The 12,057-nt window shown below is 49.4% G+C and overlaps 1 protein-coding gene across 5 annotated transcripts; it reads right to left on the minus strand.

The window, feature by feature from the left end:
- Positions 1-753: 753 nt before the first annotated feature.
- On the minus strand, positions 754-6,141 carry LOC141936836 (uncharacterized). 5 transcript variants are annotated; one of them, XM_074854161.1, is made up of 8 exons: positions 6,050-6,141; positions 5,492-5,674; positions 3,598-3,629; positions 3,395-3,472; positions 2,933-3,229; positions 1,704-2,003; positions 1,290-1,391; positions 754-1,009 (listed from the first exon to the last, which is right to left on the minus strand). In XM_074854161.1, exons 2-8 carry the CDS (start codon positions 5,542-5,544, stop codon positions 981-983), a joined length of 891 nt encoding a protein of 296 aa, XP_074710262.1. In that variant the 5' UTR covers positions 5,545-5,674; positions 6,050-6,141; the 3' UTR covers positions 754-980. The 5 variants fall into 5 exon arrangements, with proteins under 5 accessions (XP_074710262.1, XP_074710265.1, XP_074710264.1 ...); XM_074854164.1 differs by having other exon boundaries at positions 754-1,064; XM_074854163.1 differs by having other exon boundaries at positions 754-1,079.
- Between the last annotated feature and the right edge of the window lie 5,916 nt (positions 6,142-12,057).

Below are 12,057 nucleotides of genomic sequence, written 5' to 3' on the forward strand. Positions count from 1 at the left end.
GCCTCCCTTTGAACAAGGAGCCCCATGGAAAAGATGAGGGGTGAGGGGTACAAGTTAATCCTGGGGAGATTCTGGTTGGACACAAGAGGAAAATTTTTCACAATGAGGACAATCAGTCACTGGAATAATCTCCCCTGGGAACTGGTGGATTCCCCAACATTGGGCACTTCTAACATTCAGCTGGGTGGGGTCCTGGGCCTAGACTGTGCTTTTGCCAAGAAAGGTTGGACCAGATGATCCTTGAGGTCCCTTCCAACCTGCAATTCTATGATTCTATGTTTCACTGTCCCCCACACTCCTGCAGCACCTGGCAAATCCCTACTTTCCCCCATTTTCTCAGTGCCTCCACCTCGGGCCCCTTCACTGCTGTCCCAAAGATCCCAGACACTCCACAATCACCTGCCCCTTCTGTGGTGGCTCTCCAGGCCCCCACTGCACCTGCTGGATGCCACTGCCCTAAAGCCAAGGACAGGGACAACCTCAGGTGAGGAGACAGAGGGACAGCAGCGACTGTTGGGTTGATGACTCACCAAAGGACCTGTTCTGTTTGGGGACTCTCTTTCTACCTTCTCCTCATCCTTCCTCTGCCTCCACTGCTTCTCCAGCCTCTTCCAGATGCAAATAAGAACCAGGTGTAATGGGAACATGGTGGGATTATGGGTGAGGTGGAGCAGCGACATGCACACACAAACACAAACACACACTTGGAGAAGGAGCATGGAAACGTGCGTCTTTCCATGAATCCCACAAGGCCAAAACACAACACCCAGCTTTATTCAGACGGGCCCGAGGCGGGCTGGAAGGCACAGGGGTCTGCACAGAGGAAAGGAGCAGCCCGAGCAATGCCGGCTGGACACGCCCCACTTCTGCCTCGTGGGGACTCAGAGGCAGGTAATGAGGGATCATCAGGGCCCAAGGGAACAGGTCGCCTGAGCTAATAGAGCCAAACCTTCAGGGGCTGCTTCTTCTCAGTCCTCTCGTTAGTCCATCTGGAGTTGTTCTTTCAGATCTGCACATGAGGGAAGCAGCAGCATCAGAAATGGCTCTTCTTCAGCCTTGGACCTCTAAGGGAGAGAAATCTGGGGATCAAAGGAGGGAGGGGAGTAAGGAGCAACCCTGTTCCAATTCTCTGTCCAGAACAACCTCCCAAACCAGCTTTGAACACGCTGTTTCATTTTCCTTTGGAAGGGAAGGTGGAATAACAGTCAAACTGGGTCATTTTCTGGCAAAGAAGGTGAAGTCCCAGGATTCTAAAAATCAATGTGGCCTAATAACAGTGAAATATTTACCTCTTCTCTTCATCAGGCAATGGGAGAAGAAAAAGATGAGTCCATTGATGGTAAAGAATGAAGCCCCAACAACAATCTCTCGAATCCAGCTGATTTTATGACCTGGGAAGGAATCAACGATGACTTTAACATGATGCAGCCTTTCCCCCCATGAAAAAACCCAGACAAGGTGATGAGGCAGTCTTTTCGATGAGACCTTTTTCTCCACTATCTCCCCTTATTTTTGTCCATAAAAGCATGGGCAGGTATGGCAGCGGATAGAGATTGAGGCAGAGAGATGGATGGTCACAGCACTGGAAGGGATGGAGGTGAGACTCATGGGTAAGTTCATAGACAAGCACACGGGGAATTAATTAACTACTCATGGGTCAGTAGTTACTTGATGCTCTAGTGAGGGAGGGTTTGAAAACTCACTTTTCACATTGATATTGACACCAGGGCTCCTTTCTGAGCAAACGTCACGTCCAGACTTCATTACGGAATAGGCACAACTGTAAGACCCAGAGAGCTCCTCTGCCGTGATGCTGAGGTTGTAGCTGTGCATTTTCACGTTCGATACTAGGATGGAGACCGCAAATCCAATGTCCCCATAGTACTGGACTTCTTTAACATCACCTGATGATGCGGGGATGGAGCAGAGCAGCTTGACGTAGTCCCCAGGTCTATAGACCTGCTGCTGAGGATCCAGGGATAAAGTTGGGGCCGTGGGAGCGGCTGAGGAAAAACAAGCAACGTGTAACCCAAGGAATCCGCTCTCTATTGACATCAGGAGCTGTGCACAAACCCCGTGGTTTTTCCCAATGTCACGACTCAGCCTCGACAAAGGGACTAGAAAAGGAGTTAATTATTCTTCTGACTATTATGGGGGCAAATACAGAGCCTGGAACTACAGAACAGCTTCTAGGGGTCTCTCGTGGCTCTCTTTTTGATACCCTTCTTGAACCATGGGCAGAGGAAAAAAGACCCACAAGTATCAAAGGTAAGAACACAAAGCAGCTTAAACAGTTTCTTTGTATTCACTGAAGGACAGGAAAATAAGTCTTTTTCCCTGCCCAAACTAGCAAGGCAGGTAACGACCCCCAAAACCTGGGGAAAGGCCTGAGGAGGCTCACTGCCGTAAGCCCTCTTGGAGGCGACGCAGCTGTTAGGCCAACTTATTCTTGCTTTCTCAGAGAAATTCAGGAGCCCAAAAGGAGCTTGTCAGAAGCCAGAGCTACTTCATCTGCACTTTGGCAACCAAATGACAGGGCCATTGGGCAAGATGATGCTCTGAAGGGAGGCTCTGGGGATGAGTCTCTTTAACCAAGTAATAAGCGATAGGACGAGAGGGAATGGCCTCAAATTGCACCAGGGAAGGTTTAGACTAGATATTAGGAAGCATTTTTTTACAGAACAGGTAGTCAAGCATTGGAATGGGCTGCCCAGGGAGGTGGTGGAGTCCCCATCCCTGGAGGTGTGTAAGAGTTGGGTTGACATAGCGCATAGGGACATGGTGTAGTTGGGAACTGTCAATGTTGGGTTAATGGGTGGACTGGATGATCTTCAAGGTCTTTTCCAACCTAGACGATTCTGTGATTCTGTGATTCTGAGGTGTGTGGTGCCTGGGCTGATGGTACCCGAGCCGCAGGGCAAGACCAACCTACCCTGAACCTTAACTGAAAGAGGACGGCTCCTATGGGATGGAATTTCTTGTCCCGAGTCCTCCACAAAGTACATGCACGTGTACTCCCCGGCAGATGCTGTTGTGGCTGTGAGCTGGAACGCGGCAGTTTTGAGGGAGTAAGGTGCTCTTGAGTAGATTTGCTCCCCACTTTGATTGAAGAACCGAAACCCGCCGATGGTTCTCTCTGTCGCCGCCAAGCAGTTCAAAGTGACGTGTTCCCCTTCATAATAGAAAGGATAACTGGGGTCTGTGGAGAGCGTGGGGGCTGGCAGAGAGTCTGGGGAAGAAAAAAAGGGTTTGGAGGATTTGGAGGGAGTGTTCAGGGAGGAAAAGGGAAGCGAGGCGCCTCTTTTCCCTCCATTTCACAAAACACAACCTCGCCTGGTGGTCAGAGGCCCAGTTGAGCTGAGGAGCATCTTCCGAGAGGTCCAACTGCACTTACCCGCAGAGGACGCAGCCAACGAGAGCAGCTGGAGGAAAGCGGTGAGAGAGCGGCATCGAGATGGAGAGAGAGACGAGGCTGCAAAAAGGGGAGAAAAGAAGTCACGGACGCACCAATTGCCTCACCACGTCCTGCCCCTTTTGGCCACCGGTCAAGAGGGCAGCCCCTCCCCAACCCCCTGGAGTCACGCAGCTCCTGCTTACTTTCTGCGCCACCGTGGCGTGGAAAGCCCGGCCTGGTCACAGAGAAAACCCGTGAGAACCATTTCACATGCCAATGAGACCGTCCCTGGGAGAAAAATCTACAAAACTCATCACGTCCCTGAAGTTATCTTTTAGCTACATGCAACACGCGTTGGATGAGATTATTTCTTCTGTTAGAAGCGATTTGGAGATTGCCAACAACTGAGATCAGCACTAGGAAATGGTATCATGAAACTTAAAGAAATGGGGCTGCTGGAGTTGTTACAGGGTTAGGAAGGACGGGAGATCTCACGGGTCCCAGCAGGGGAGAAGGGAGGCGTTGAGCCAGGGTGCAGCACAGGATGAGCTCCGGGTCTACCTGCATCAAGGACCGGTCTGTGGAAAGGAATCTTTGGGGTTTGTGGCCAGCTACAAGGTGGGGGCTGTTGCTTGGATCAGAGATGAGGAGGGCCTGGGGAGCTGTGGTGGGCTGGCCCGGGCTGGCAGAGCAGTCCCACACCACCATGTGCTTTCCCTGCCCCCGCAGGACGGGAAGAAAGAACAGGAAGAACAAAAATAAGAGAACTCACGGGTTGAGTTAAATAAAGCTACATAATGAAACGAGAAAGAGAGGAAAAAACCTGAACAAGCGATGCAAAGGCCATCACTCCCCACCTCCCACAACTCAGGGATGCCCAGCCAGACCCCGAGCAGTGGCTTCCTGGCCCAGACCCCCTTTCCCTCAGCTGTTATTGATGAGCACGATGTGGAGGGCTTGGAACATCCCTTTGGTCATTCGGGGTCAGCTCTTCTGGTTGTGTCCCCTCCCAGCTTCTTGCGCACCCCCAGCCTTCTCCTTGCAGGGCAGAATGGGAAACGGAGAAGGCCTTGACCCCGCGCTGACACTGTCATCAACAGCCGAAGCTCTGGTGCGTCACCCTCACACTTGTAGCCACAAATCCAAAACGGCAGAAAAGAAAACTAACCCCAGCCAGGCAGACGCAAGAGAGGAGCCAGGATCCTGGCGCGGGAGCCACGACCCATCGCATCAACCCTGCACAGGGCAGCAGTGTAGGAGTGGCCCAAGTCATCCCATTGCAAATTCCTTTTTTCAGGCACTTTCCTGTCTCTCCATGGAGAGAGGGGAGCACATCCCAAAACAGTTGGCCTCTTCCTTTCCACTTCCTGGTAAAAGCAGCTCAGACTCAGGCAACTTGAGAGTAACCCAAGCACCCCCATTTTGGTCTCGACTTCTGGTGATGACGCCCTAGCCATTCATCTTGACTACGTTTGGGTGTTTCAGCCCAGAAATTAAGTGCTGCTCAGGTGTGGCCAATGTGGCAATCTAGGATAAGGTCTCGGCTAACTCTACGTTCTCACGGAGCCTTAGGACTGTCTGGAAATAATCTTGGGAGTCCAGGGAGTGGGGAGGCTGGGAACAGGCAGCAGTGGGGAGCAGGGCCCTGGGCCCGGTAATGTGAGCCCAGGCCTGGACTATCAAGTTGAAGAATATAGTTGGGTGACATGGGTTTTGCTGTCGCAAGTGTGAGTCAGCAAATTGTATCAGCTCTTTTGTGCTGGAAAGTGTTTACCCCACGCAGAGCATTTGAACGGGGCGTCTCCTCTGTAAGGGGGTGAGATGCACACGGGAAGAAGACACGTGCAAGTTCATGACCCTTCTTTTCACTGATGATGCTGAAAAATCAGTGCGGAACAGAGGTGGGATGGAGGCAGGCCTGAGCGTTTAAAGTCCTGGAGCACAATTCTGACCTGAGATAGATCTTTCTTAGACAGATCATAACTTTGTTTCACCCCCAGCCAGGGATGAACCAATCCTACTGTGGGTCTCAAGCCAGAAACCAGAAAGAAGAAGAAAGCAGAACAGCTGATCAGATCTGATTTTGTAAGAACCTACCCCAGAGAAAATGGAAGAAAATGGTGGAACTGATATTTAGCAGTCACAACCATTTGCCACAAAGAAGATCATGTGCTGGGAACCCCTCCAGCACCACCACAGCAATGAGTTTTCAGCCAATGGTTCTTCATCTGCTGAGAACGTTGTTGTCCAGCTGAGAGGACAGACGTAACTGCATCAGCCCTTCAGAGAAATATATTATTGAGGGTCTAACAGAAGGAAAGGGAAGGGGGAAAACGAGAGGAGAGGGAGAAGGAGACGAGACAAGGTGAGACGAGACGAGACAAGATGAGATGAGAGGAAGAGGGACAGGATTATAGAGAGGATGATGAAATACAGACAGAAGATTGGATTGAAAGCCAAAAAGGAGAGAGGGAGAAAGAAGGGATGATGACATCCAAAGAGACGACTCAAGAGGAATATAAGGCAGAAGGGTAGAGATAAAAGAAAGGAAATGACTGGAGAAGGGAGAGGGAAAGAAATGAGAAAAAAGGAAAAAGTAGACATCAACGTATGCATGGGGGTGGGAGAAGGCAAAGCGGGGGATGAGAGACTCACTGAGGAACATGACGAGGTGTTGGACCATCACGGCACCGCAATCCCAGGGGTGCTGAGGGCTCTGCGCCGGCCTCTCCAGGAGAGGAGTTTGCTGCCCAGTGGCTCTGTCCTGCCCTCTCCATCTGTCTGACTTGAGGGGGGTGGTCAGAGGGGCAGGAAGTGCTGCGTAATGTAGGAGAAGCCACTGACCACAGCTGTGAGCTCGGGGGAAGCTACGCCCTGGATGTTGTGTGTCTTGGGGTTGTCATTGTGTTCTCAGAGATCTTTTCCTCCCCACATGCTCTAAATATCACCTTTGGGCTGTCTCTTTGCTCCATGAAGTGTGAGTCCCTTCCAGTGAATATGGCCTAGCAAAGAGAGGACTGAAAGAGCTTCTTGGTAAACCATGTGGCTTGCAACCATGTGCTGTTGGTGGCCAAAAAGCCTTCTAGGAGGCCCTCCAGATGTTCTAGACCTTGGCAGTCAATGTGCTGTTGGCTCCCATCTCACATTCAGAGGATTGGGGGTAGGGATGAGGAGGTATCAACGATCTGAGGTGCCACCATCTCTTGTGCATGGCATGGCATGGTTCTGGAGGAGGGTGGTCAGAATTGCTCAAAAAGGGAGAGGGAGAGGAGAGGAGAGGGGAGGGGAGGGGAGGGGAGGGGAGGGGAGGGGAGGGGAGGGGAGGGGAGGGGAGGGGAGGGGAGGGGAGGGGAGGGGAGGAGGGGAGAGGAGAGGAGAGGAGAGGAGAGGAGAGGAGAGGAGAGGAGAGGAGAGGAGAGGAGAGGAGAGGAGAGGAGAGGAGAGGAGAGGAGAGGAGAGGAGAGGAGAGGAGAGGAGAGGAGAGGAGAGGAGAGGAGAGGAGAGGAGAGGAGAGGAGAGGAGAGGAGAGGAGAGGAGAGGAGAGGAGAGGAGAGGAGAGGAGAGGAGAGGAGAGGAGAGGAGAGGAGAGGAGAGGAGAGGAGAGGAGAGGAGAGGAGAGGTGAAGTGGGAGGGGAGGAGAGGAGAAGTGGGAGGGGAGGGGAGCCCTTTGCAGTCAGCGAAGTGAAAGAGATATGTCCTCATCTTGCAACTTGCACTAATCTGAGTCAGTGCTGGTGACCGTCCCACTTTAGGAGAACAAAAATTCCTTCCCGTTTTGTTCATCTTGGTCCCTCCACGTACTGCTAAAGGTTCTTTGGGTGTTTAGATGTCAAAAATATGCATGTGAGTTCAGTAACCCCTTCCTCTTCCTGCCATCTGTTGACTGCTGGGTTTTCTGGCATGGCTTGAAGAAATGTATTAAAGTTTTACTTCCAGAATCCTGAACCTGAGGAACTTCATTAATACACTGAAACTTCCCCTTCGCAGTCAAAGCTTCACAGAGTTCTTCCCTGGCTTTATTGTTCTTTATTCAATAATGATTCATCTTTTCTCATGCTATTCTAGAAATTCATTGTCTGCCTTTTAGGTACTCATCCAAATCTACTCTGTGGACATAAATCAGAGTAGCTGGAGGACTATTATCCATGTGTAAAATTAGGAGCTGAGACAGATATGATGAATCACCTTTAGGAAGTGTTGATTTCTTTCCATATTCAAGGAGAAGAACCTGCATGCAGAGTGTCCAGTACCTCTGAATTGGCTCTAAAGACAAGAGAGAGGTCGTAGCCTTCTCTAGTTTTCCCTTGGAAACAAAGATTGCTGCATCTACGTGTCCTCAGCTCCCACTGTTATCAGTAGGAGCCTCATCTGTGGGTTTCAGGGAACAGTTCATCCGACCCTCTAGAAATTCTGTGGGTTTGCTGCCTAAACACTGGTATTTGATGGCCTTTTTGATGCTTGGGGTATGACCTATCTAGCCTCTAGCTACCATACTACAAGGTTGAGGGCCTTCAAAGTTTATGCATCCCATCTGCTCACCCACTGGAAAGGTCTCTGCCACCCCCTACTCCTCGGATGTTACTCGATGCCTCTATTTATGGGCCTGAATTGCTCCTGGGATGTTGCTCATCTCGTCTGAAGACTTGCGGCCAGAGGAACTGTGTTGCAGATGTACCTCTGACCCTGAAAGGGAAGATCGTGGCTACCAGGCAGGGCAGCCACATCCTCATTGAGCTCCTCGGCAGGAAGGAACTCGGGACTGCAATTCCTACTGCTTCTTGCAGGATCAGTTAGTCCCAGGGTGCTCCTTCCGATTCAAATCACTTACATGTCAATGTAATACAAATAAGGTCTTAAGCCATCACGTGTAGGACTTTTCCCAGCGTAAGCAACAGCTCCCTAGAAAGAGTTAAATGCATAGAAGTATCTGTAGACAAACAGAAGAGTTAGCTAACTCCATAAAAATCCCCCTTGAAGTTAATTCTTGCTTAAAAACATCATTTCATGCTTAAAAAGGGTTAAGAATATGATCAAAATCAGTCTTTTTAATCATGTCCACTCATTGGAGTGATTTTGGGTACAAGGGAAACTCACTTATTTGTCATTAGCTCTCAGTTTTCACTGAAAAAAATCTTTTAGGAGCCCAGAGATTTGTTGAGCAGGGTTACACCTAGGTGCGTATGAAGTTTTTAGGTTGGAACATGAGTTTTTAGCAAAGGTATGTTATTGAATGCTGCGTCACCAGCAGCACAAGAACTCTGTATAGCCCCCGAGCTGATCTGTTAATAAATTGGACAACTGCAGCACTATTTATTCCTCTTATTGGAGCTCCACTCTCTCGTGTGTTTTCTTTGCTCTTTTCTCTTGCAGACAGCTGTGAAGTAGACGGATTTCTGCTGAAAGCTCCAGGCTGCCCCCCTGAAGGGTGCAAAGCCACAGACTTCTTCACCGTGTGAACACAGAAGGGTTAGAGAGAGCGGCCAGATGCAAACTCTGCAAGCACAGGAGGAAATATTGCCTCTGATGTTTGGATCATCGCATCCCAAGATAGACACGGAATGCATCAGGTCAACAAAGCTCTACAATCAGGTCAGAGGAGTTGGGGTGTTTCATTCAGCTGGAACACCTGATATGAGGAGAGTGAAATCCCTGAGGATTATCTGATATGAGGAGAATGGAATCCCTAGATTGCTTCAAAGATTAATGTTGATCTGGCCCTGGAACAGATCAACATGGGGATGCTGCGGAGGAAATGAGCTCACAGCACACCTCCCTGGGCACATGTCCTTGTCCTGCCATCCCACCACTGCTGTGCGCTTGACGATAGGGTGAGCCAAGAGTGGGTTTTGAGATGATGAAGAAACAATATTAACAGAGATGAAGGCTGGAAAAGGCCATGAATGGGGGTGGGAAATAAAGGTTTTGATTCAGTTCCTCAAAGTGTCTGGTAGCTTTCTAGAGGACCTTCAGCTTTTATGAGCTTGTGGATGCTCTGTAGGTCCTGGGCTGTATCTACTAGTCCCAGATTCATGTCTCAAAGGCCTTAATCAGTTTAAACTGGTACCAGCTGCCCACCTTTAGGCAAATTAATCCCATCTTCAGCTGGCAGGTGATGTCCATCCTTTCTTTCCTTCAACTTCTCCTACCAGCTGGTGACAAGCAAAGGTTCCCCATCTCGGCTGGTGACTGGTCAACATTTTCTGTCTGAACAAGCTGACCATGCCCTCTTGTGGCAAAGTGAACCAACGGTGTCCGGGGTTGCGTGAGGAAAAACATTGCCACCAGCAGGTCGAGGTGATCCTTCTCCTCCACTCTGTACCTGGTGAGGCCACAGTGGAGTGCTGTGTCCAGCTCTGGACTCCCCAGTACAAGAAAGACAGGCGTTAACTGGAGTCCAGCAAAGGGCCACGACGGTGATTGAGAGACTGGAGCATCTTTCATCCAAGGAAAGGCTGAGGGTGCTGGGACTCTTCACGTGGGGAACAGAAGACTCAGGAGGGATCTTACCAATATGCATAAGTGATGAATATTTATATGCAGTGATGCCCAGTGACAGGACAGAAGACTGTTGTGGTTTGAACTCAGCCAGTAGCCAATCGCCACGTGGCCAGTTGGTTGCTTTCCCCCCTGCCCCCCCTCCCCAGTGAAATAGGGGAGGGACAAAAGAAGAAATTTGTAGATTAAAAAAAAAATTTATTATTTAAATTTATTATATAATAATAATATATAATAAATTATATAAAAATAATTTATTATTTAAAAAATAATAGTAACAAAAATAGTAACGATAGTAAGTCCAAAATGGGTAAAATGCAGCAGTGGCCAGTAAAATGCGGCCAGTACGGAGCCCGTCCCCAGCACCGATCCGACCACACCAGAAAAAAAAAACCCACCACGCCAACCCTGAGACCAAAAACAGGTGAGAGAGAGCCCAGGTCCGCCTGGATACTGAGCGTGACGTCACATGATACAGAATGGTCCAATGGTCGATCAGGACCGGCCCTCCAGCTGTGCTCCATCTCAGTCCAAGGAAAGTTAACTCTGTCCTGGCCGAAACCAGGACGAAGATACAAACTGAAACACATGAAATTCCATCTGAATACAACAAAACACCTTTTTTACTGTCAGGGTGATCAGACAGGGGAACGGGTTGCCCAGAGAGGTTGTGGAGTCTCTGTCCTTGGAGATACTCAAAACCTGACTGGATGTGGTCCTGGGCAACCAGTTCAGCCGACCCTGCTTGAGCAGGGGACACTGGGCTAGATGACCTCCAGAAGTTCCTGCCAACATCAACTACTCTGTGACTCTGTGTTACCCAGCATCCATCCCTAAATGAGCAGGTCAGTCGCATACTTATGGTTTGGGGTTGGCACAAGAGAGGCTTGATGGTTCCGGTGGGTCTGGAAAGGTGAAAATAGAAAAGTGAGAAGAGGAATCAGTGATTTTAGCGAAGTGTATCTGTCGGTCTCGGACCAGCCGGGACCAGGGCGATGCGCTGAATAATAACAAACTTACGCCAGTGTGCTGAAGGGGGAGCACTGCCAAGAGCAAACGCTGCCACACTGTCTGCCCGCTCCCAATTTATTACCACTTGTTTACAAGGTTCATTTCTACTTCGACATGCTACTGACCTTCAGGTTTTGTCTGTTTACTGCTCCCACGCTCACCACGGCTCTGCAGGTGCTGTCCTGGCCTGCTGTTCTGCTGATCAGGGGTATCAATTAAACTCAGACACCAGAGTGAAAAGAGCAGGCGTATTTTACTAGAAATAACTAAATAATATAACAGAATAATACAGAAAACATACAGTAAGAAAAGACAGAATAGTGCACTTAAACAAATAGGGCAATACAGGGTAATGCATCACATCACTGCTACCTGAGAGAGAGAACAGTGATTAAGGAAGATCCATCACCACTTGCATATTTTACCATCATCCAGACCCGCAGTCTCTGGGCAGCCCCGGTTACAGCGAGGATTTGTTGAGCCTGTCCCAGCAAGTGGGAAATCCTACGCGGGGCGTCCACCCGTAGGTGAGGCTTCCAAAGTCGCTGTGAGCGGGCCCAGACTTATATACCTAAAAATCAGTAAGCCAGAAGAGCTGGCACCTTTGCTTTAAGCGGAAATGTCTGGTTTTCATCTCACATTAGGTTCTCCCCAGAGCCTGGCCAGGGCTTAAGGGAGAAGCTAAGGGAGTTTCCCTGCTTATCTAGTTAATTTATGAGCAAGGTCACAAGGCCAGACAACTGTTTCTGTGGCCCTGTTGTCTTGCTCACACATAAAGAAAGATAAGGATACATTCAAGATAGACATGTTTTATGATGTTTAAGCTACGTCTTCTATGCATATTTCACTAATGACTACATAAGGAGTTAGCAGTTTCAGTTCAGGGCCTGTTGCTCAGGCTTCAATACTCCCACCTTTTACATCAGAATAGGTGGTTTGCTATAACTTAGTATAATACCTATTGGCACAATGGTTATCAGTTATAAAATGTACAGGATTCATCTATAGGTCAACTCTGGCTTGGGCCCATTGTCCAAGCCTGAGCACTTCACCTGCTGCTTCTCACGCTCGCAACACGGTGTTCCGTAATGCTGCCTCCGTTATCCACAATCATTCTTCTAACCTCAAGGTCAGTTTACATTTTGCTAACTACCAAT

The sequence above is a fragment of the Strix uralensis genome, chromosome 34 (assembly GCF_047716275.1).
Source record: "Strix uralensis isolate ZFMK-TIS-50842 chromosome 34, bStrUra1, whole genome shotgun sequence".
NCBI lineage: Eukaryota > Metazoa > Chordata > Aves > Strigiformes > Strigidae > Strix > Strix uralensis.